Genomic DNA, 26,049 nt, shown 5'->3' with positions numbered 1-26,049 from the left:
GGTTGAAAGAAGGGTTGCAAAGTCAGGTTGTTTAATGAGTGTTAAACAATTCAGATTGACTTACAATAAACATTTAACCTGCACTGTGTCTGTGTAAAGGGTGGTAATGCAGACTGTATATACATTGTATAACATAAAAAGTAAAGACTCTGGTTTTAAACTGATGATCAGACAAGTTTAGTAATATGAGGGAATCACTTTGTACCCTGTGGTATTGTGATGGCATTTGCTACTCCTTTCCCCTGACTAAAAAGGTGCTATAGCCAATGGCAGTGTCTGATGATGTCTTGGTCACTTACTGGAATGCAGATTGGCAACCCTGGCACAAAACTTGTGTAACGTATGATAAGTGAATATCTTTTGACAGATTGAGAATAAATGCACAAAACCTCTTTATAGGATTTTTTGTTGCAATAGAGAACCCCCTTAATTAGCGTCGAAAGATTATCAGCCTCGACGATAATTGGGGCCAATATTTGGCATTTTGCTGATGATCTGTTATCAGTGTGTTACTGAAATGATCACAGATAAAACTGATTAATAAAAAAGTTTGCGTATTACTCTCAAGCAACACCAGGGAAGGCAGTCTGCAATACATGCAAAGAAAATGTCAGCATGGGAGGAACTTTTACTTTGTAAAACCTCAGGGAGCTTTTTTTATAAGTTCATTTTTTATTAAAATTTTCCTTGAACTTATGACTGTAGTGTAGTTCATTTGTAGCCTTACAATAGATTTTTACATCTAGCGATTAAAGTTGGGCTTCAAAAATCCTGAAAGTGGTGCTCATTTGTGAAGATTATTTTGCTGAACAAAAAGTGTAAGTTATCATCATGTGACCTTAGTAATGCAGGGAGATCCCTGGCTGTGTCCAAAATTGTTCCCTCATTCACTACTTCCTACTCACTACATAGTTGACTATTTAGTGGATAGTGATGGACACAGCACTTGTCTCTGTTCAAGCATAGTGTTTGATGTGAATAGAGGCTTATTTGCATATTGTCACCTTCCTTTTTCATAACATCTAATATATGACCGAGACCACTTATCTCTCGATGATGAAATAGAGCTATCTCCAGGACAACTGAGCAAACTCCCATCTGTTGATGAATATTGAGTAATGTAGTAGAAATGTCAGGAAAAAATCTAGTAAATGGAGCCAGAGCCATTAATATTTTATCAGAATTCTGACCTATTCAAAAAGTAATTCATGCTAAGATACTACATGTAGCACACACTTTAGACTTTGTGTGGTACTTCATAAAAAAAGAAGTACAACTTGAAAACATACTGAGATTACTTAATGTTTGGTTGACTTACTCTCTGCAGCACTTTTTCACCATTTTCAACAAGAGTGAATAGCAAAGGATCCTTACAAGAGCTGAACTACACATTTTCACTCAGACAGACTAAGGGGATAGTTATTGTTTTGGTTCTTCTGATATACTAAACAAAAGCAGTATACTGAGACCATGTTGCCTACCAGAGAGCCTTTAATATTTTCATGATGCTTTCTGTCAGAAATACACAGCCAAAGAAAATCTTGTTACTTATTCTCACTAAAAGAATACATACATGTATCTGAATGTACAGCTTTACACCTTTTAGTCCTTCTCATCAGATTGGTCTTTCTAACAACATTTATTATTTTAAAATATTATTATATCAAATAACATGAAAACACTTTAAATTTTAATGCAATTATGAGCACTAACTGTATTATCTTTCATCTCAATAGGTGGCACTGCAGTACCACAATATTTACTGTACTTTGTGGAAAGTAGATTTGCCACTAAGGCCGCTTTATGTGCAGTGACTATTTTCAAAGAGGGCATCATAAAATTGAAGATAAAATGGAACAGAACACATGTTGATTCAATGTGTTAATGTTGTCTGAGATGCTGTTGTTGGCCCACTTGAGTACAAGGTGGAAAAAAAGGAGGAGGAGGACCGTTCAATGTCAAAAAATAAATAAATAAAATCGGTTGTCACTTTGTGATCTGAAAAGATTTCATGATCCCATTAATGTAATGGATGTCTGGTATCTTTTTTCTATATCACTAATTTTTGGAGAATTTTTTCAATGTTAATGGGCAATATTACTGAATTTGGGTGCTTAAATAAGTAACTGGAAATGGATTTAGCATAATTGAGACACTTCATTTAACTGTTCCACCAAACTTAAACCTTTTACTGTGCCATTTAAAAAAGAGAACTCTAAGTCCCTCCGATGCTTTAAATATTGATACACAAGCTTTAGGGATAGGCCTAGGAATTTTGATAAAATTTTGACTTAGCTTTAGAGGTTTATTTTTTAATGCCAGTAACTAAGATCATGCAGCACCATTCATTCCTTATTAGTAGTCGATTTTGCCTTGACATGAGAATTTGCAGCCATTGTGGGCTTGTAAAAAGTTCAAAAGCTCAAAATAAAATTGAATAACAAAAATAAAGAATGAGCAGTTAAAGGGTCCAAAGAATGAAGTTTTTAATATCTGATGTCTGGATGCTGTTTTTTTGCTTTAGTTTTGGGTTCTTTAATGTTTGCACTGCTCACCATGAAACTTTCCCTTTCTGTGTTTACTTGTCTTTGCGGTTGTGGATTGCATGAGCAGTGTTTTATAAATGACCATTTTCTCTACAAGTGGTTGTCTCAGTTAATTGAAAAAGATGTCAGAGTTCAGCAATTCCCTATAATGCTTAGTTTTCACACAGTGGTAATTTACTTCATGGTATCTTAGTTATTTTCTTCTAACATTTTCTAGTATTTAGAATATAAGTCTAATTGCAGGAGTTTATCTTGGTTAGTTTTGCCCTAATGTTAACTCTAGCACAGTTTTAAGCTGTGGGCACATGAGGATAAATTGTGTCCAGTTAGGTTGACGAATTGTAAAACTGATACAAAATAATTTCACATAATTTCAATTTCATTGTTGTGGGTCATTTTATTAATATTCTCTCATGTCTTTCAGTCTGTTTCTGTTTTTGTACATTTTGAACCAGAATGTCAGATGTTATTTTTGAAGCACTCATTAGAAGGATGGTTCATTGATGAATTGACGCTTAAAAAACCCCCAAAAAAACCACTGGTGTGCATTGATTTATTTCTCTGAGATTGTGTATGCTCTGCTGTTATGCTTATGAAAATAATTATTTATGTCAGAATTTTATTGATTAAGATGTTTTAAAAACAAGTTTTTACATCTTCTGGACCCGTCGGTGTGTGATATGAGTATATATAGAGACATATTGACATTGCATGTATAAGCAGTCCGTGTGAGACAGACATATGAACTTGATTTATTTTATGTATTTTGTCAGAAATCAGGTTTATGTATGGGATTGTTCCCCTTGGAGAAATAGTCAATAACAACATTGGAGATAACATTGAAGGAGACGTAACCTTTCTTTGTCTGTTTTTCCATCATGAGAACATTTTAAAATGCGGTGTTTTCTGTTATGTAGTGACTTCCTATTCCTTATTAGAATGATTCCTTTGGCGTTTCTTGATTCTGTTACTCCTGTTCGAAATACATATGGCAGCTTACCCAAGAAGTCTACAGAAAAACAAACAAACAAACAAACAAAAAATCTACTCGAGCAGAAAAAGCAGCAGACGAAACTTGCTTGGCAGGCACTGAGGTAGCTGGTACGCACAGATAACAACAGGCCAACTGCCAATCTCCTCTTCCACTGCACAAGTGGATCTTTTATAATTTGCAGACAGGGCTTGTTAGAGAAGCACTTTTTAGGCAGCAATTTTTGTTTAAATGACTAGTGGCGTTGATGTTGACTAACACGTCACTTGGGTTTAGACATTTCAACTTATATTTAATAATCTGCTTAAGTGCACTGCTGGGTGCCCCAAAAGGATTTTCTTTTTTGTGGAAAGTTTGGCACCCACCCATCGTGCTCGGTGATGATAGTTTAGGCTCCAGGGGAATGTGGTAGTTAGGGCTTCATTTAGCTGGCATACATTGGTTCTATTAAAACCTGTGGGTCAAAGCCTTGTCAGCTGTAGCAAACATTAACATCACAGCTTCAAGTATACATGTCAATCTAAAGTATCACTGGTAAAGTTACGTTAATGACATAACCAGTACAGTTCCCAAATATCAGTCCTATTTAACTCTATTTAGATAAACAGGGCAAGCATCTGTCTCATTTTGAATTTCAAGATGAGTGTGGCAAATTAGAGACAAAAAACAGCAACATTTCACTGTTTCACTTATCCTTCCAGTTTCACTGTATCTTTCTCTCCTAACACCAAAACACACCAAGCAGTGGAAAGTGTGGCCTGCTGTGAGCTGCTGCGTTTGATTCTGTGGAGAATAACGTCCTAAACATTGACTCCATATAGAAATGGATAACACCTCTCTGCTTCCTCCCACTGGACAAAAATGAAGCCAAAGTATTCCTGATGTGGCCCCTGTCATCTTGCACTAGTAGTGAATTCTGACCCATTGTGAGCAGTGTCATTGATTTCAAGCACACTGACTGGCACATAGATCTGTCAATAATGATGTCAAACCCCCTTTACTTAGCACAATTAACTAGTTATCACCAAAAACATGAAAATGAATTTGACTTGTAATTTGAGTTTTTAATTTGGCCCATGTCCCATTTGCTAATATGGAGGCCAGCCAGCTACCAGGGGGCGATGGAGATGTCTTGGCTTTAATTTTGGGGAGCTGTCAATCGTCCGTTTTATATACAGTCTATGGCCAATCTAAAAGTTGGATATAGTTCAACTTTTAGCAGCGACTTGCCACCAGAGAATACTGGCAGACAGTCAGTAAACAGTCCTGTGACTCCTTTGTCATGTTGACCTAAAACATATGAACAAGCCCACTGGCTGCAGAAAAATGCCTCACTTAGCCTCTATGTGGTGTGTTTTTGGCATACTCTTGAAAGAAATGAACACTACAGATTTAACTTGTGATATCTCTTACGTAGAATATAAAGAACCGATACTTTTCACAATTTGAACATTCAGTGATATCTGTTTAAAAGTAATATCACACTGATGTGTTCTAGGCTGCTGTAGGGTTAAAAAAATCTTTTTTATTATAACATTTGTTTTTTTCTGTTCCCCACGTGTAGCACTTACCCTTTAAAAACATCACTGATGATGTGGTAAGATTTTGGAAATTGCTCTGCTTTCTCTTCTCTTGGTTGTCAATCTTTGCAGCATCTAACATCATTTTACTAAAACTCATCCAATCTGCTTATTTTGAGTAGCAATGAAATTGGTCTTCATTGCCAGGAACTGGATTCAATCACATCACAAAGCACAGACTGCTTTTCTCACTTACTAATGTTGACTCTGCATTTTATTCAGATAGTGCCATGCTCGACAGATGTTCTGTGTACTGTATGTGCTTTGTTCGAACTAATAATGTCATTTTTCTAACTCATTTATAGGCTAATTGTTTCTGAGTATTAACCATTTACATAAGCTCTTAATCTAACACATCCTTCATGTATTTGAAGCCATTACTGACAATTCTTCTGTACTTTTCTCTTTTTTAATTGTGTTTTCTCTGTTGTCTGTACAGCTGGACAGATTCGCCAGTATTCGGATTCCCGGTAGTAAAAAGGAGCGGCCACCCTTATCACACTCTAAACACAATAGTAATGATTGGTCCATTTCCTCATCATCCACCGCACATCAGTTTGAGGAACTTTCATCGAAGATCACCTCAGAAAAAGAGATCCTGGCTCTGTTTGAAAAGATGATGGTATGTTGTTTTGTCATTGTAAATAACTATCACAGTTTTCTCAGAATAAAGAATATAGTAGCTTGATGCAAAAAACCTACATCTGATGCGAGAGCAACCACAGTAACTGAGAGGTAAAGATTTGGATGAAGGTTTTAGAACAGACACACTGAATAAAAAAAGGTGGTTATGCAGCTTATGTTGAAAATCTTCAGAATGAATTGTCACATTTAAATAAAAACACAGCAAATCGGGAAAAGGAAAAAAGGTAACACTAAAACACACCACTAAGATGTAGATTATTTCTTGGTTAAATAGCATTCATGACAAATATCACAAAGCTTTCAGCTGAATAATGGCTCTAATAATAGACACTCTTTTACTCTGTTTTTCAGTCAAATGCTCACACACTCCTTTTTGAAAGTGTTTGGTTTGAACAACACAGATTTCCTCAGACTTTTCAGCTTGCTATTTTTCAAATAGGACATTCTGTAACACCAAATTGACTCAACATATCAATGCTTTAAAGATGACTTGTGAGGTGACTTCTATACATTTTTGAACATGTTAGGAAATGTATGTCCCTGAAACCAAAACGGTCTCAACATGAGCAGGCAGATAATTTGACTAACTACCTCCATTACTTTATGTAGGTGAACTGGTAGACACTCATGTAACAACATTAGGGCTACACCCATCAGTGCAACACTCTTATGACTTACTTTAAAACAGGCAGAGACACTGGGTCTTGTTCACCAATATTTTCCTGTTTTTATTCTTAAATTTGTTCTTGAGAAAGGTCAGACGAAAAGTCTACTTCAGACTTATGACGTGTTCACTATTGTGTTCGATGAATACTCTGGTCCTTGTAAATTAAAAGTGCATGCCAGTTGATCCTAATTAGACCAGGTAAACACCCCGCCAATCCACATAAAAGGGTGTGAGACTGCAGGGCTGTGTGTACACACAGAAATTGAAAAGAAAAGTTGAGAGAATTAAGTCAAGAATGTCTCAAATGAAAGTTTAAAGAGGGTGCAGCACCTGATTCCAAATGTAAAAAAACTTCACTAGTTCTGAAGTAGAGCAACCTCTGCAGGAAGCAAACACCAAATGCACCTTTATATTTGTTAGTGTCAGCAGTTAATATAAAATAACGGGAATTAAGGGAAATAAAGCAAAACAACGGTTCATTGAAATCCCTTTCCAGGGCATGATCTGCAACACTTTGCAGCAGTAGTAAATATGCCGTTGTGTGAGTAGACCTTGGCTGCAGAAATAGGCCTACCTTAGGCTTATAAACAGTGTGATCAAGTACTTATTATTTATTGGCATGGTCCCAATTAACATAGTTGATTTGAATTAAAGTGTTAGTGTAGTGTTTATTTAAAAAATGTAATGCTCTGTAAAATAAAAAAAGCAGTATTATAAATTATGTAAACATTATTATATTTTTAATCTTATAATATGCAATTGCAGATTTAAAGAAAACACAATAACCAATATTTTTTTTAAGATTACTTTTGGGCTTTTATTGCCTTTAATGGACAGGAAAGTTTAAGTGTGAAGGGGGGAGAGAGAGAGAGAGGAGGCGACATGCAGTAAAGTAAAGGGTTGAGGCCGAGGAGGCGAGGATACAACCTCTGTATATGGGGCGCTGCTCTATCCACTGAGCCACCAGGCACCCCAATAACCAATATTTTGCACAAACATGTCAGCACTCAAATGTGCGTAAGTGTGCTGTTGATTGTGGGTAAATTTTATTGTTATTTAAGAACAAATCCCAAATAAAAAAGATGTCACAACATCCATGAAAACTGTGTAAGTGGGTTTTAAAAAGAAATTTCCCTCTCGAAACAGTCTGTGAAGGAGGCCCATTGATGTCATTACCTACAACATAATAACAAAAAAATGCTGTTGTTAATACGATAATGTCTAAGTTTCTTATATAATCATATGATCCCAATTTTTCCACACATAATTTCCAGAAATAAAACCTGGTCTAATGTTTTGGGATAAAATTAAATTGGTAGAAAAAAGAGCTGTCTACAGTAAACCTGGACCAAAGCTTATATTGCTGAAGTATTTCATAATCAATATATGGAAAAAACAAAGCAAGTCCTGTTGCCAGAGGTGCAGCTAAAATTGAAACAAACAAGAATATTACATTTTAAATTAGATCAGATTAAAATTTCAATAAGACTTGTACCATCATGCTGTTTTTTACTTTCTTTTCAGGAGGACATGAACTTGAATGAGGAAAAAAAGACTCCTTTGAGAGAGAAGGACCTCAACACAAAGAGAGAGATGGTCATCCAGTATATTTTTACTGCCTCAAAAACTGTAAGTTTTGAATGCATACATTTTTTAACTTAATTTTACTTTCTATATTTTGTTGCTTAACTTTATATAGTTACATGATTTAATGTGTTTCAATATCATGTATTGTTAAGACCTTATAATTTTACTTGTACTCCTCACACATATCAAATAATTCTTGTATTTTTCAATGAAAAATGATGTCCCACATGGGTCCTTGCCCAAGAGAGACTGGGTAGGGATTGAATTCGTCATAAATTTGATTACAAGTCAGTGAAATCTCATTTGTCTTGCTATTTCTGTCTCTAGGAGCTGTTGTTACACCTGCATGGGGACACATTCTGTATTGAGGGTGGGAAATGTAACAGAGTAGTCATTGAAATGCAAAATTAAAACGCTGTCAAACATGGTACCTTGCAAGAATTAAATTTAAAAAAATAAAATAAAAAATCGGTCATCAAATTAGTTAGGATCTGCTTATGTTGTGGAAGGGTAAAGCCCACTCACCAACATCCACATAAACCCAAAAGCGTGCCTGTTGCCTTGGTGCATACTGAGCTTGTCTCTCTTTCCTTCTCACTCTGACTTACTTTCTCTCTGCTTTTTATTTTTCTCTCCCTCCCTCTCCCTCTCTCTCTCTCTTTCTCTCTGGTTTTGCTCACTTAGTCCCAAAAGGTGTTCAAAATAGATTTTTTAGCTTTAATAATTTCTGTTGCTTTTGGGTGATAGTGCATCACAACATAAATTGTTGATGCTTTTGAGTAATAGTGCTTCACAGCACAAATGGATGAGGTTTGATATTAATTCTTAATAACATTTTTGAGTGCTGGAAGATAATTGATTAGCTTTTGTGCCTTTGCCATCATGGCTGATTGGTCCTCTTTCAAAGTTTCAACACTGAGCCTGAAGCTTTTCCTTTACTCACCCTCAAAGCAGACAGGCGGATTTTGATAGAGGATGATAAAACTGTTAGTGTTCAGAGGAAAACGATTAAATCTCCCAAAGAAATTGCAACTTTGGACCATTCTTTCTCTTCCAGACCAGAAAAGGCCATGCTTTACATCGATTTCTCTTACCCTTAAGAACAGAATCCTTTTGAAAGACCACAAATAGTAGGTAATACTCCATTAAATATCTACCCCAGAGTGTGATCATAGTTAATATTGGTTCAGTCTGTGATACTTGATACGAATAATAATGAAAACTCAGCCTACCTGAGGTGTTTTTTATATTGATTCATATTAACAGAAGCTTGAGAATAACCTCTTTGTGGGGACACCTTTTAACATAAATCAACTGTTGTTAGCAAATATCACAGATACCGTATTAACCACAGGGATGGGAACTGAGGAGCGGTTCCAAATTTACCAAACCTTTGGAATCGTATTTCACCAAGCTTGTCAATACATCTCCATCAATGCCGGTGTGTTTTATTAACAGTAGGGCTGTTCCCGACTCAAAATTGTGAGATTTTACTTTTTTTTTCCCACATGAAGTTTTAAAGTTTGAATGAGGCTCAGTGAATGGGATGTAGCATTCATGTGAAATAGTAAACAAGCTAATGGTGCCGACGACGGATTGACAGTGTGCAACAACAGGTTTTGCCAACCATTTTAGCAAAAGAGAGAAGACTATGTTATCTTGGAGCCTTACAGTGTATAGTTTCTCCTCTGTGCTGCTGCTGCAGCCTCAACCAAAGAGTAGCATGATAGTCAAGAGCACTCACTCCGCAGCAAAATCTGGAGACCAATATATCCCCACAAGCATACTGCACAGCACACTGATTAGCAAAAAACAAAAAAAACAGACTGCTTGACTTGAAGCTATCTCAGTCGACTGAGAAATCTCCAACTTATAATTTGAATCCAACTTTCAGGTGGCAGCTGTAATTAACAGTTGCCCAATTCAAACCTATGATGTTTATTCATGCCTTCACGCTACTGGGAACCCTTAACAAGAAGAAGTCATGGTGGAGATGAACAAACAGTTGAAAGGGTGGTATCATTTCACAAAAACAGATACATTCAGCTGTAATGTCTGTAAAATCATTGTTCATGTAAGGGTTGGAAACGCCCAGCAATTAGCTAAGCTTAAATTCCAGGAATACCGTCAATTTGACACTTCATGCACAAGTGGCATTTCTTACCAACCAACTAGCATGTCTGTTACCAAGGTTAGTTATCCTGTGTCATAATTAAATTCATGCCACACAGGCAGGCAGGCATAGCACATTTATATGAAAATGAATACAAGTCTTCTTTCAGTTTTAGATGATGTATAAAGCAGTGCATTTATGCTGAATACCTTTGAAGGACTACATTTTTTCCAACACAAAATTATAATTGATATCAATAAATCAGTTCTCAGTTTTATCAGTTCTCATCTCTAATCAACCAATGATCAGGTCACCTCACCCTGCATTGCAGGCAGCTCAGATGATCTTTGACATGTGTGTTTTTTAAAATATTGGATATTGAATATATATTGAATATTTTTTGGTTAATAAATTGGCACAGTGTCTTGCAAAGAAGGGTTCAGTTTAATATGTTTGCTATAATCCAATATCCCTGCAAAGTTGCCTTAGGCTGTCCATCTCTAGTTACCATGGGGACCAGCCTGTTTATTTGCTTGCGTTTGTTCACCTGCATGGTAAAATCTCACGATTAGACCTTGAAGACAGGGTGCTGCTGTGCACTGAGACAGTGAAGACATAACAGAGAGGTGGTAGTAGGGACAGAATACCTCTCCAAAGGGAGGCGTTTTGTATACACTTCTCAATTAAAACTATGCCTGCAAAGATTGTGACCCCCCCCCTTTTGAAATGTACAAGTTGTGCTGGTTACGATCACCTTTAATTAACCCCACCACACCCGAAACACCAGTGTGGCAATATTAAACAGTCAAATTGGAGTGCTGTCCTTCCTTTTTTTTACCTGCATGGTAAAATAATTTTGCCAGTGGCCAAAAGGCATCAAATTAAAGTGCTTCAAAACACCAGTTTTATGAAATTTTACGTTTACACAAGTCCAGGTAAAAATGCTTGTTTGGAGAGGGAAGTTGTGAAACTAAGCATGTTGACATATGGTATCGCTCTCATTATGGTATTACCTGTGTAAGTATATTGTGACAGTGTGTAAAACACTAAGCAGGTGCGTGTTAATTCTGCTTTCAATTCTTTAATCACTCTCAAGACCATGCTCAAATTCTGACCATTATTTTATGAGGCTGGCCAGGCTCTCGTGTAATAATTTGCCCTCTCAGACCAATACCAGGTCCATAAGCAATAACACACTCAAGGTTGTGCTATTATTATGGGCAGAAGGAGTCTGATGAAGCTTTGGGGCTTTCGCTATCTGCGCTGAAAATGACTCAAGGCTTCGGGGCTTCAAACGCAGAAAGTATAGTGACATCTGGTGGCTTGTAAAACTTATAGCAGCCCTTCCAGACTGGAGCAAAAGCACTACCACACCTCACTGATTTTAATTGTTTTAGTCTCATATGTGTGCAATAAAAGTCAAAGAGAGCTTGCATGCTATTATTAAATTTGTAATAATTTATCTCAGAAGGGCTGCATTAAATGTAGATATTGTGAAAATAATAGATAATTTATATGCATTGTCCAGAAAGTCAAGACAAGCTGACACATATCCTATTGGCGTAGTTTAGACCCATTGCAGACTCATGTGTTGCAACTTTGTGGCTGATATTAATGTAAATATATGGAACATATGAGTTGCAATGAGTTGTGATATGATTGGAAAATTATATTGATTAAATGTCCGCATTACTTTGACATGGTTCCCGGGCTCATGGAAAACCAGGAAAAGTCATAGAATTTCACAATCTCATTTTCTGTGCCTGGAAAAGTCATTGAATTAGTAAAAGTTGTTGAAAGTCATGGAATTTTGTTACAATAAAATTGATTATTACAGTAATCTTCTGAAGATAAAGTTCTACGTCAGATTCCAAGCCTTAAAAAGCGTATGCCTGCATTCTCATGTCGCAGCATTGTTTTTCAGACAGAAATAAGTTTTTAATCAAATGCATTGAGATTACTCTCACAGTATATAATCATTTCTGTTCTTCTCATGCTTGGAAGCCACTGTCAGACTATTGCTTATATGAGTGCCCATAGTTTGACATTTTTGAGGTAAATGTAAACATTACAAACTATTAGAGATTGATAAAGGTTGCTGATTAATTGTCATCCAATAATTAACATTTGAAGTGAATTATAGTATACAGCCTGGTTCGTGTTACACATTGTGAATGGTTTGGGAAATATTATCATGAGTCCTTGAAAAGTCATAGAAAAGTTCTGAAATTTTGCCCATTAAAATGTATGGAAACCCTGCTTTTATTACATTATTACTTCGTTTTAGGTGGAAATGTTCTCATGAGCCTATCGCGTAGTCTAGATGCAAAATTTGAAAAACTGTCAGACTGAAATGAAATAATTGTCAAGCCTTGGATGTCATCAGTCACATTGTAATCTTCATTTCTTAGGAGCTCTTACACAATATACAAAAACAGTGAATTTCAAGGGAGTGAAACAAGCTTTGGTGTGCCGGTATCACCAATCCATTTTGACTATACTGTGGTGTGTTTTATTAGCACAAGTACACTATTAAACTTAATATAATTTTTTTTCCATTTTTAACATTTTTTTTTAACTCAAGTCCCACAAAAACTCAGGAATTATGGAAAACAGGTTTATAATACATCACAAGATGGCTTTGGCATCTAAACATTCAATACTGCTTCCAAAATTGTTGTATGTTCTGTGCTGACTTAGTAAAGTGTTGTTCTGGCTTGCAATTTTCGTAGATGTCTGGCAGAGAAACAATTGTAATGTATTTTGTTACACAAAATAATCTCTGACCTTTGCCAGTGTGTTGTGGTGCAGTAGTTGTCTTGAAATAACCAAAATAATTCTACTTCAGGGAGACCCCACTGTGTTGATTTGTCTGCAGTGCCCCTGCTGTGTGGGAAATGGTGTTTCACTTAGTGTTGTCTTTTTAAAGCAAGAATTTTCAGAAATGTCTCCACTCTGTCTCAGTGATACACAGCATGACAATAAGAGTGAAGAGAGGGGCAAATTAACAGGTCATTAAGAAATCAAAGTGTACTTATTTGTAAAGTGTGGTTCACATTAATTCAAGTTTTCTGTATCTCGATTCAGTATTCACATTCCCATATGTACGTTAAATTAGATATTGGTCACTGTAAATATCCTTCTGTACAGCTTTGAAGAGAGTACTCTCTTATGAAATTTCAGTAATATAGATGCGGATCAAACCCTCCAACAAAATGCTCAAGTTCAGCCAGAGCTGATATTAGACTTCAGCTGTCTCATTTTGCCCAATCAAGTGGGTATCTTCTATGGTTGGGTATCATTCACATTTGAATAGATACTGGCACTGGTCCCTATGCCTGGAATCAGGTACTAATCCCCAGTGGTACCTTTCATTTTATTTTTTTACCTTCCACTCTCTGTAATTAAAATTGTTTATTTTTGAACAAGCTGCAGGGTTGACATAGATGGCTAAAATGCAATGTGCTCCTCTGCTCATTTCTAATCTCATGTAGAGCTAATATTCTGTTTCTGTCTGTCTGTCAGCTTGTGCATGTGTATGTGTTTGTGTGTGTGTTTGCTCGTCTAGCAGTGATATTAAGGGATTAATTTAATATAGTATAGAAAAGAAAATAGGCCAGGCGTCAAAACTATCGGGACGGATAGCACTGCGTCATTTGTTTTGACTTGCTGGGAAGCTGACAGAGGCATCGGAGCGCCAAAGCCAGCTCTCCAGCTTCAGGATGTTTCTGCCTCCTGTCTTGAAGTTTAACCCAGCAGTTATGTAGAGCTCTCTTTCTGGCCTCTGAGCTCCTTGACTTTGGGGAACTTTGCGTCACTTCCCCTTCTTGTCCAAAGAAACTCAATACTTTTATAGTTTCCTTGCTCTTGTCTAAACCCAACGTTCTCAACCAGATGCACTCTATGGTACTGATATTTGGCACTTATTGATTTACTAGGAAACGGAAAACTGGTAGTATCGGTATTATTCGGGTTCGAGTTTGGCACCCAACCCTAGTATCTTCCAAACTTTATTTATTTGCACACAGCTGAATGTGAAACAGCCATAATGTGGGGCTCAGTTCACCTCTGACTTCCTCAGGATGAACTGCTGGCCAGTCTCAGAGACATTTAAACCACTAGCCTTAAAAAACATGAATGAGAGGCTTTCTGTCTCACTGCTGAACAAACACAAATGATAGTCTACTGGTTTCCAAATTACAGTTGTGGTTAAGAACTTAATAAAAGTGACTGATTGTTAAAGTGGCTGATCATTAAATATAATATAATAAATATAATTAACAATTGTTATCTTTTTCCTGAAAATCCTCTGCTCATTGGGGACAGAAATGCTTCGCCAAGTCTTGATTTGAGCATTTAATCGATACATTACATGAATTTACAAGCTGATTGAAACTCACCTTTTAGGGCTGTTTTATATAGTACAGCATAATTAGGACCAGAGGTAGTGGTGTTGACCTCTTACCGGTATGGTGCTGTTTCTGTCATTCACAGTCATAGTAGGATATTTAGGTAATGTTGCCTTTTGCTACAGTAGGGAGACAAAACCGTTGTCCCTTTTTGCAGATGGGATGTCAGTTGTTATCATTGTTAGGCGCTATCTCTGTATCCTCTCCTCTTAGTGTCCGATATATCCAAGGGGAGGGGTGGAGGGGGATCAAAACAGAAGAGTAAGTGCTGTGAGAAGGTGTAGGCATTGAGACAGAGGGATTGCATTGAAGCATTGTGGCCCTGCTCCACTTCCCTCTCCTATTGTGATGAGAGGGCCCCGGTGAAAAGGGTGAGATGGGGAGGCGATGGAAAGAAAGCTGCTCCATTACCATGATTGTTCTAGGCTCGGTTATTTGAGAAAAAAAGTAGAAATCAGCTCCTCTGATGCCTGCACTGATGCTCCTTTAACGATAGTGGCCTAGCCAGATGTGCCAGATGTGCCATGAGCAGCACCCATGGTTCCCTGACTGCTGAAGGCCTTAGAGATACTGAGAGACAAGCAAGTTGGTCATCATCATGTCTTTCCAGGACGGTAGAGGTGCTTGGCCACTGGGCCAGAAGAGGAAAAATAAGGCAGACACTTACCGTATTGTTGATGGGCTGGTGTGCAGGCAGGGAGTGGGCAGAATTGGTGAAATTGCTGCTAGTATTCAAGTTACTCATGACAGCAAGAAACAAACAAGGCAGGAGTCGGCCATGGCTGATTTTGCCAAGAAAGAGGTGTAATCGAGAGCCATCATGGGAGTGGAGAAAAAAGTGCACATTTAGCCGTGATGATAACAACAGTGGAGGCAGGGGTTGTTGCTAAGGAGTGGTAGATTAATCAAACTACTACCTGATTGGGAGGAGGGTATATTTATATGTCTTGTAGTACTCAGGCAGAGCCTCACTGGGGTAAACCAGAGGTGAAGTCCTTTTTTTCCCTTTCTTTTTCCCGAGGTTCAAACTGGGTACCAAGCTATTCAGTAGTCACTTAGTTACTATCACAAGAGAATTGGAGCTGATGCCATAATTATGTTTTTTTGCTTTCCTGGCACTTATTTGGCTTGCACGTGTAGATTTGGCTCTGCTTAATGCTGATCAATTCCCTTTCTAAGGCTATGGAGGTTCTTATGATCATTATAATACACACTTATTGAAGACTGAAGATTAAAGTGGGTTTTTGAGTGAGATAGATTTTGACAGATAATTTAATATGTATTGTGTATTGAGGAGAAAATCATAGATTGGGGCTTGAGGTGTCAGGGGAGAGACAGGCTGGGCATAGTTCCATTGTTTTGGCAGCCTGGAGGGGTTAGGGATTATTTATTCCTGCTGGTAGTGATACAGGCTGATTTCTGAGGTCTTTGATGAATCAAAAACGTATCCAATGATATGTGACGGTTTGGCATTAGAGCAGCTTCCTTAATAAATTGAAAAAGTGTAGCTTTCTCTCTACACCACCCTCCCACTGATAACACAAGAAAAGCTTCAGTCATAATTGTCTAGCTACGGTCTTCCCAGACCATAAAAACACAATGTGCATGCATAGTTACCAGTTTGATGAGATGCATTTAGATGCATTGTTTTTTTTTTGTCAGATCTAGATACATTTTCATTGGAAAGTTGTATTTGCAAAGTCCCTCTCCCTTGGGTACATGGGAATTAGGGCCAGTGCAGGAGGAAATAGGGTGACCTTTCCGTAATGCAAGCACAAATTCAAGAGCAAAAGCAAAAAAAGTCCAAATCTGCATGTGACAATTGGCATGGTTTCCTTTCGAAAAAGATTACAGAACATTGCAGTGTGAGAGATGATGGCTGCCTCAGTTAACTGCTGTGATTTCAGTTGATGACTAAATTGCGGACTAGTATTAAAATGTTTAAGATTTTGTGCTCCTTTGGAAATGTACAGTTTGGGAAATGAGTCGGTTGAAAGTTCCAAAACTAATAGAGTCTTCTTGACTTACCATCACATTCAAGAGAACAGAAGAATCATCTTCTGGTTTTATCCGTAACCCTGGGCTTGCTTCAGGATGTTAGGCTGCCGGTTTTCATCCAAAAGCCTTGAAAAATGAGTTGGTCAAAAAAATGTTGTCATTTTTAATTCAAATGTTAGACTAATTATGAAATATCACTGCTGCAGGTGTTTTTTGGGAATTTAATCTTTAAAAAACTATGTTTAACTTTCTGCTAAACTATTTTATAGACACAGATAAGAGCAAAGTAATGGAAATAAAAGTATGATTGTCATAAAAGCTATGTACATATATTAGTTATATACATGTACATATAGAATGGAACATTTAGTAAAATGTCTTTGTAAATTAAGGTTGCATTTTTCCTGTAATGTCACAGTCAGCTTGTCCCATCATGAGAAAAGCTAGATTCCTTTAGCACTAGTAATATAATATATATTTGAACCTTAAATTCAACCCCACATTTAGAATTTGAGTGGTAAATGGTAGATAGGCTGGTATGGGAAAACATTCATAGCGATATTCTTGGTGTTTTATAACCATTGTCATTTCATCAAAATAATGTAGCATATCCAACAAAGAAAAAGGAATACGGAGAAAAACGGCATGCATTGCATACACACATATCTGACAGGAACTATTGGAATGAAATTTGCTCAAGTAGCCTAGACTTAAATTGATTTTCAGGTTTATAAGTGCACAGTACTGGAAATGAATTCTTGAACACTTTTGCACATATGTGCTTTTGCAGAGGACTGTTAAAGACACAGGGATTTTTCTGTCAATGTATGGATGATTCAGACTTTTTGGCCATGTGTTTTTTGTGATCACTTTTTCCATGGCTTCTCTAAAGAGATTTCTTCCTCCTCTCCTCTCTTCCAGGGTAGCCTGAGAAGCAGCCATCAGATATCTCCCCAGGAATTCCTCGGAGAGCTGAAGTCAGGGGTGATGGACGAACGTCTGTTTGCCTGTCTAGACTCATTGCGAGTGTCCCTCACCAGCAACCCCGTCAGGTAAAGTGCAAGGTTATGACAGTAGAAATGGACTTGCTCTTTTTCAAGTGCCCTCACTACAATCTCTTGGCAGATTTCTTTTTTGTCAATAATTACACAGTTGATAAAGACATTTTGAATAGATCACCATTTTGAATAGATCACCGTCATATACTGTGCATTATTAAATATCTGTTTATATATTCTTCTTCTTCTTCTTCTTCTTCCTCCTCTTATATTATAATTATTATTAATAATAATTGGAGGTGCGCATGGAGGGTCTGCTGGGTGTGTGTCTGTGTATGCATGTGTGTGGGTATGTGTGTGAGTGTGAGTGTGAGTGTGAGTGTGTGTGTGTGTGTGTGTGTGTGTGTGTGTGTGTGTGTGTGTGTGTGCGTGAGCATGTGCGTTGGTGAGTGGAGGTTTTTATAAAGTTAATTGGAAAGGCACTTTTTCTGTTAGTGTTTTATTAAAGAGTGTCAGAAGTCAAAGTTTTATTCTTCTTCTTCAATTTTAATTTTTTTAAATGTAGGTCTTAAACAAAAATATTTTCATGTTGCTTTACTGCATAATGAAATGAAAGGACCCAAACAAGACATTACAAAGGTGTCATGAAGTGAAGTGAATATAGCTGCAGCTCACATACTGTGAGCCTCAGGGTTTGTAAATGCGACTTGAGGAACAAAACACCATAGCTTAATTACTGAACTCATCCAGAATTGAAGTAGAAACAGTGACCTTGTCTAAACTGTTTTTTATTTTTTTGTTTTTATTGTTTTATAAACATTTTTCCTATGGTTTGTGCTGATCATTTACCAAGCAGAGTGTAATGTACATTTAAGCCTTAGAAGTGCTCTACCTGTATCCTTCTTTAGTTGTCTGCAAGAAAAATTGGGTGTGAATGCGAGAGCATTCACAATCTATGTTCTTCTATGCGCAGAAAATGTATTATTTTTCTTCCGTCACTTTTTTCGGCACTTCAAAACTTCACCATACTTCAAACTACAAACTCCATTCAAACATCAAAATATTAAGAACAGTTAATCAATTCAAACTGAAGTTGTGTAGAGATTAGTGTTGTCAGACAACTGGAGTTGCTAAAAAGATATTGATATTTGATACCATAGAGCAGTGATGATACAGATGATTTATTTTCGGTTAAACTCCAAACTGCTGTGATAATGTTTTTTCATCTTTTTCAAGATAAAATCCATACCGTCACAGCCCTAACATGAATAGAAGTCATTTATGACATTGCAAATAATGTGATTTAAAAAAAAGATTTTTGGCTTCACATACACACGTTGCCCTATTCTCCATGTGACATTTGAGAGTAGAAGAAGAAAACATCTTGGCTGCTTATAAATCCAATTCACATGTATACAGCTTACTTTGTTATTGAGAGCAAGGTGGCTTTTTTGAGAAATGGGTTCAACAGTGTAGGGCTGCAGCTATCAACTTTTTTTGTAATCCAGTATTCTATTGAAAAATCCATCGGTTAACTGAGTAATGGGATAACTGATACTTTGCTTTATTAAAGCAATAGTAAATATACAAAAGAAATACTAATGATAAAAAAAATTGTATTGCTTACATTTCTTTCAATAATTAGGCCCCATTGCTACTTACACCACCTGATATTTTGCTTTTTAGGTGTTTTATGCATTACTGTGAGGTGTGTGTGTGTGTGTGTGTGTGTGTGTGTGTGTGTGTGTGTGTGTGTGTGTGTGTGTGTGTGTGTGTGTGTGTGTGTGTGTGTGTGTGTGCGTGCGTGCGTGTATTTGAGTGACTATTATAACAGTAACACGAATGAAGCTCAGGCTTTTACAAATTGACAGCAGTATTTCATTTTCTGTCAGTGTGTTAAGATTTGCTCAGGAAAGTAAACACAGAAAATAAAAAGCTTCTGTCAGTTCATGAAAGCTTAAGCAGCCACCATATTGATTTACGTATTTAAAAGGAAAACTTTGCTGATTTTCATCCAGCTCTGTGTCACAACAGTGTGATGTGGTGGATGCCCTCAGAGCAAACAGCTGTTGGCGCTTAGAGTGGAGAAGAATTTAGCAGTAAAATTGCCAAGTGGTAGTAAATATGCAGTTTAGGGTTCAGTTTGTCTTTGAAGAAACACCGCGGCTCCTTAAATTTCCATCTCAATTGCTGGGTAAAGTGAAGGTGGGTTGCCCTAAAGTGAGCACCAATCAAACAGCGAGTTGTTTAAAAAGTTTTTGAGTGGTAGAGCCAAAGTCAGTGTGCACTTTTGTTTGTGTGATTTATTACAATTCAGTATTTAAGTCTTAATTAAGATCTGTTGAGAAAAGCCTTTCATTGTTGTAACTGACCAAATTATTGTCAGAGCAGATTTCTTGAGTAACGCTACAAATGTTCTCGTTGTAAGGTAATAGCCTTTTTTATGCCGGCCTTAATTGCAGCTTGTTTGCTAGAGACATGAACAAGATTCCAATGGCTGTGAAAAACTTGAAAACATTACATTACAATTACATTTCCCAGGCCTGGAAAAGTCATGAAATTAGTCAAAATCATTGAAAGTTTGGTAAAGTGTTGGGATTTTGTTGTGTGCAATAAAATTGTTATAGCAACCATCCATGGATAACCTTCCATATAATTTAATACAACGGCAAATTTATCAGCACTCACCTCCATATTGACTTTTTTTATCCAGGGTACCAAGGACAGGAGCCCTGCTGGTTTTTAGGGAATCTGACCTCAGATTGACCCTGCTGTATGAGACAATAGTGATGAGACTGTCATTTTCCAGAGTGTTGGATGTAGTAGAGATTCTACTTGTCTTGCTGTCTTAGCTCATGAAGGCCAAAGTTGAAACGGGATTTTCCATAAACTAAGAATAGACTGTGGAGAATCAGAGGGACAAATCTTCTGTGGCTCAAAGGCTCATTGTTGACCATGTCAGATCTGTTTGGAGCATAACTAAGGTATATATCACCAAAGAGCTTCTACTGTCAGCTGCAGGAGTCACGCAGAATTACCACAACTACCTGGATTAAGAGAAAACATTGCATACTTGAATATCGGTACATTTTCACCCTTGAGAAATCAGTGGATGAATAGGCTGAGAAAGCAAAGCAACCAGCAAACTGACCTTTAATCAACAAATCCAACAGTTTCTGCCAAACTGCATAAACAAAATAAAGCACCCTTGCTTGAGAATGAATAGCAGAATGAAGAGAAACTTGCAGCACAAAAAAATGTATGTGGGTTGTTTTTTGGGGGGAATTCAAAAGGGAAAAGCTCTCTGTTAATGTTCCATTAGGTTAAAGGTAAATCCCAAAAGTTTGTAGACTGCAATACACACTACACAATGCCTTTCTTAGTCCCGTCATGCTGTTCACGGCTGATCGAGGATGACTGTGGTGTTGCATCACCTTATGGACTCTTGCCTTGTGTTTTATCCCTGATCTTTTCTGATTGCGATCTGGTGTGCTGCTGAACCAGAGGCTATTGTTTTCACCAGTGATGGGTAACCTTTTTCATAAGAGGTTGAAGACAGTTTTAAAGTAAAGCTCCAGATTGATAACATGAATTTCAAATTCTGACCAATTAAAAATTTGTCTATGTGTCTATTACCACACATTAGGACACTTTTACCATATTTCACTTGAGTCTCTCTGTCTACTTGTTTATGTGTATTTATTGGTTAAATATAGTGATCAATATTTTCTGTTTTTATTTTCACAAAATATTTTAGACCTTGAATCTATCTCTCAAACCACCCTTTTAGATTAGTATGACCACCCTCATTTTTTTTAACTTGTCTTTTTCCTTTGCCTCTAACCACTTTAGCATCAGTGAATAAAAATGAGTTTATTTATATGTTGTTAACACAGCAGGAGTCTCTCATCTTATTGATTTTCACCAGGTCTAAGCCTTCTTATGGCTAATAAAGCCTCTCTACTGCAAGGCTTATCCTTTTGAGTTCATATGTGGATTGCACTCCCGCCCACAGCCTCTCTCTCTCACCTACTTACACAATAGTGCATGAGTGATGGCACATGGATGTAGGAGTTAAAGAATAGAGACCTCATTATGTTTTCTAGAACCTCTCATCTTGAGCTCTGTCAAGACATCCAAGAGAAAATTGGTGTTAAGAGCTTTTAATCACAATGAATCCACTTTTTGTGAGCTTCACTTTGTTTTTGATTAGAATCAGTCGTATAACCAAAAAGTATGCAAACACTGCCAAGAGCAATTGAGATTCAGAACTTGAATTATGCAACCATACTAAATACGATGCGGTATATGTCTGCCAGTTGGCTTTTTTTAATGAGACAATGGTTTGAACAAGATATTAGTGAGAATATGAACTCATGTAATGCAAATACAAAAATTTATGTTATTGATGAACCATGACTAGATCTGTTAAAAATAAATTGCTAAGAATGGCCAGAATTGATTATGAAAACAAAATCCCTCTCAGTGGATTGCATAAATCTATTTGGGGGAAAAAAAAGATTTAAAAGACATCCTGCAAAAGATGCGTTTAAGTGAGCTTGGTGAATAATGAGAGAATTATGAATAATAATGGCAACAACAACAGGGCTTAATGGTATAGAGAATAAAAACTGCTAATATTTTGACCAACCAGTGTGGTCTGCTTGCCTCATTGTGGTGAACTTTTCACCTTTTTTTTAAGGTAGAGAGCAGAAGTAGTGCTAGCTATCCAAGCAGAGTATCAAAATGTAGAAAAAAGATGCAATGACTTGGTTACCTTTTGCAATTTGGCATAAAGGATGAAGTAGATGGGACACCGATGTGATGCGTCATGTAAGCAGGATGGAGCTGGGTTTCTCACCACTACACAGACTATATTTGTCGCATGTGGTTGCAGCCAGCTTCACTGCATATTGAGATTTGCTAAATGATGATGCAGTTGTGTATGCAAAGTTTAGAAGTGTGGACTATATTAACTGGCACTGTATTGATTAAGTGCATCGTTTTAGATACAGGATGCATTGATCTGATTGATTTATTTTAATGTGAGATGTAAATACACACACACGTTCTACTGCTTTGCATTGCCTCTGGTACAATGAGGTATTAATTTTTACACTTTTTAATCTGATTATGCTCTATTCTCACACAGTTATCTGTTGAAAGGCCGCACAGACAAGTGCATAGGAAAAAAAACAGACAGACCCTTGGTAAAAACAGGGAAGAGCTGCATCCATGGTCAGTGTAGCAGAGTTGATTATAATTGAGGGGCATGCTGAGGCAGACATGTCGTGCCGTGACTTTGTCCCATGTAATTTGGCCATAAGACTGGATTTAGAGACAAAAAAGTCTTTTTACAATTTCCCATGAAATGTTGGAATATTTAGTTTTACAAATCAAGATTGCTCTGCATCCAGAATGTAGTGCTTTATTTTGATGACTATGTGTTTACTGATATCAGACAAAACTGTCAACTTGTCACACTCCCTTTCCATCTTCAGTCTGACATTGCATTCACTGTTGCTGATTTTTGTCGGGGAGGGACATTTGTTTCCCTTAACCAATCACTAGAGAGCAAAGCATCTGCCTGATCTAACATCATTTTAAGTTAATGCTGAAGTGTAGCCATGCCAACATACCTGTTTTGCTGGGGTTTTCACAGCAAAGCAAAGTCAGAAAAAACAGCTGTCAGTCTGCACGATATTGAGAAGACATGTCAATGAAAGGCAACCTCGATATCGCCGTAAGTCTCATCTTCTCATCCAATGAGGAGTCAACCGGCACGCTTAACAATGCTTGACAATAGTGTAAGTCCTATCCTTGCCACTGATTGGCTCATCCAGTCCCCTCACTGCGCTTTTTAAATTTTAACTGAGAAACAACTGTTTCATGTCACAATGCCAAATGAATCTGTTAACTTGAACTTGGTAGAGTGTGCTGATTCAAATTTCTTGACCCAGGCAAGACTATGTGTCTATTTATGTTAAATGCATTATGAAGGCTCATTACCTGTAATAAATGTGACAGTTTAAGCCACGCAATATAAAAAAAGTCTACATTCTGAAACCTTTTTACTACACAATGCACAAAAATGTTATTTCTGAATTAAATGTATATGATACTGCATATAATGTAATAATAAAGTGTATGTTAGCTGGCTACATGAGCTCGCATCAAACTTTGAAGTAAATAGCCACAGTCTATGCGTACCCACTGCTGTTTATGGGACCATCACCTGTGTGATCCTCGAGGAAAACGTGTCCTGTAGGCACTGACTTTCGATTGAGTTGCCACTAATAAAATGGACACTCAGGCTCATGAATAATGACATAGTCCAGCTTGACCATAAATCTGCCTCGGCTAGAAACCGTGAGCCGACAGCTGTAACCCCTTGCTATCTAATAGCACCATTACAATCCTGAGTTGTGGGATTGATTTGGCAGTAGAGGTATTTTGTCTGCCACTGCTCTTGGATGCTGATCACTGTCACTTTCTTGGCTGTGTTGAGGCAAACATTTCTCACTCACTGCTTCCATCCAATATGTGTTTGCATCCTGCTAGTATAGCCTGACAGACTTATGTGCTCCCTCATCAGGTTCCTTCTGACGGAGCAAGCAGACTTAGATGTAATTTGGTACTTCCTGCAGCTCCAGAGTGCCGATCTATGACGCTTGCCTCTGACCTTTGTAAACCTTACCCACCTCAGCTATTCTAGCTCTCTCTCGCTCCCTTTTTGTGAAGAGAGGCCACAGAACTAGCCCACAGGACCAGCAAGGCTACAGGATGTAATTGTATTAAATGGATTTGATAAATGGATCTGACAAACAGGTGGAAATTGGTTTTTGATTTTATATTAAAACTGACCTTCAGGTTTAAGGCCCCAGATTTATTTATTTATTTCCAGTTTAGCTATAAAGTAGGGTGCGGTTTAGCATCCCTCTTCCTTACACCAACACTTTTTTAATAAACCTTGGGTGCTGTTCCTGTCTCTCATACACGCACCACCCATGTGCTGCACACACAGATTCACAATTCCTCAAACCATGAGGTTACAAAGGACACACACAAATGTTTCTTTTTCCTTTTCATATTAAATTGCTAGGTTATGTATGTGGAAATCTGAATACTAAAACTACATTTTGCAATCACCAGTAGCATATAAGCAAGTTTTTACAACATTCTAAGGCTAAACAGGGTCTTTTCAGTGATGGGGGAATTATTCTACAAGTTATTATTAATACAATTACAAATACAACTTTTGGTAGGCTAGTGGAATAATACAATAATTTTCTTCGTCAGCCAACTAGATACATTTTGCTGCCTTAAAAAAAGATTGAGGTAAGATGAACAGATGGACTGAACTTTATCTTATTAGATAAATACAGATGTTGACAGTTTACTTTGGGAACATAATCTGTAGTTGAAGAAAGATAATAAAATAACAATACACCGCAACATATTTTAGGTGGAGTGTGGTGGAGTGTGTATTTTTTTTAATTGTAAAAAAATGTGTAGCGTTTTCAGTTTTTACATGTTTAATATTTTTTGCTAAGTGATAATTAAAATGATCAGTTGTTGCCCTAGTATCTGCTTTGATTAATATTCTTGTGACTCTTTAAAAGTGTATAGCTATATTACAATTTTAACTTAACTAATACTTTAAAAAAAAAAATTCTTTATTTCACTCCATTAAAAAAATGAATAAAGTATTTATATAATCAAACAAAATATTTTTCAGTTTTAATACGTTAATATTGAAGATATTTTAGAAACTTGTTGCTTAGTTTTTGCAGGTATTATTATTGTTGGTGGCCATCTGGTAGAGTGGCCAATGACCTCCTCTGTTTTAATTTTAGATGTTCCAAATTGCAACTACTTCAGCCTCCCTCTTCTCTCTGTCTCTGGGGAGCCCTCCTGTAGTTGGTTAACTTGCTATACTAGGGACAACATTTTAAAGTTAATTTTTTATTTCAGCTCCATAATCGCTTTAGCGTAGTGCAACACAGTGCTGCACTGCCTGGAAACCTTGGAGGCATTCTCCTGAGACTCCGGCAGAAGTCAAGCTACCTTAGCTGTGAAGTTAGCCAGATAAGGCGCCTCATTTTTCTCTTTGATTTATGACTGTTTTTGTTTCCCAGGGAATGGGATGATGAATTTGTTTTCCTTATTTTTTAATGCTCTCTCCCTGGCTCTGTTTCTTGGTGTCTTTCTGAGATGATAGCCCTCAGTCGAATACCGCTGTGCTTCTTTTGCATCTGTTGATGGCGAGGTGTGATTACAATATGCCTCCAATCCCAGAGTAAGCATTAATTACTGTTTATTGCATTGTATGAATTTCAAATAAAAGTTGTTTATAGTATCTTATCCACATCTTGGGAGATTGACCAACAACATGGAGTAATTATCCAACAAGACAGATTGAAAATTTAGGCAGCGTTGCTACAAGAGATGGAAGATTATTAGGATTTATGTGTCAGTTGTGGATGGACAGCTGCTAACAGAATCATATTTTCAG

At 37.1% G+C, this 26,049-nt stretch overlaps 1 protein-coding gene across 1 annotated transcript in view; it reads left to right on the top strand.

Annotated features, from left to right (window-relative positions):
- diaph3 (diaphanous-related formin 3) overlaps positions 1–26,049 on the top strand; it is a 217,588-nt gene that overhangs the window by 1,921 nt on the left and 189,618 nt on the right. The window contains exons 2-5 of the mRNA XM_088076055.1: positions 5,102–5,134; positions 5,557–5,739; positions 7,954–8,058; positions 17,458–17,588. Of these exons, the coding sequence (XP_087932181.1) occupies positions 5,102–5,134; positions 5,557–5,739; positions 7,954–8,058; positions 17,458–17,588 (452 nt within the window). The remainder of the gene's footprint in view (positions 1–5,101; positions 5,135–5,556; positions 5,740–7,953; positions 8,059–17,457; positions 17,589–26,049) is intronic.

Source organism: Plectropomus leopardus, chromosome 1, assembly GCF_026936395.1.
Source record: "Plectropomus leopardus strain MGB_pleo_1.0 chromosome 1, ASM2693639v1, whole genome shotgun sequence".
In the NCBI taxonomy this organism is placed as follows: domain Eukaryota; kingdom Metazoa; phylum Chordata; class Actinopteri; order Perciformes; family Serranidae; genus Plectropomus; species Plectropomus leopardus.
The sequence above is the reverse complement of the archived record's forward strand: the minus strand, read 5'-3'. Positions and strand labels throughout refer to the sequence as shown.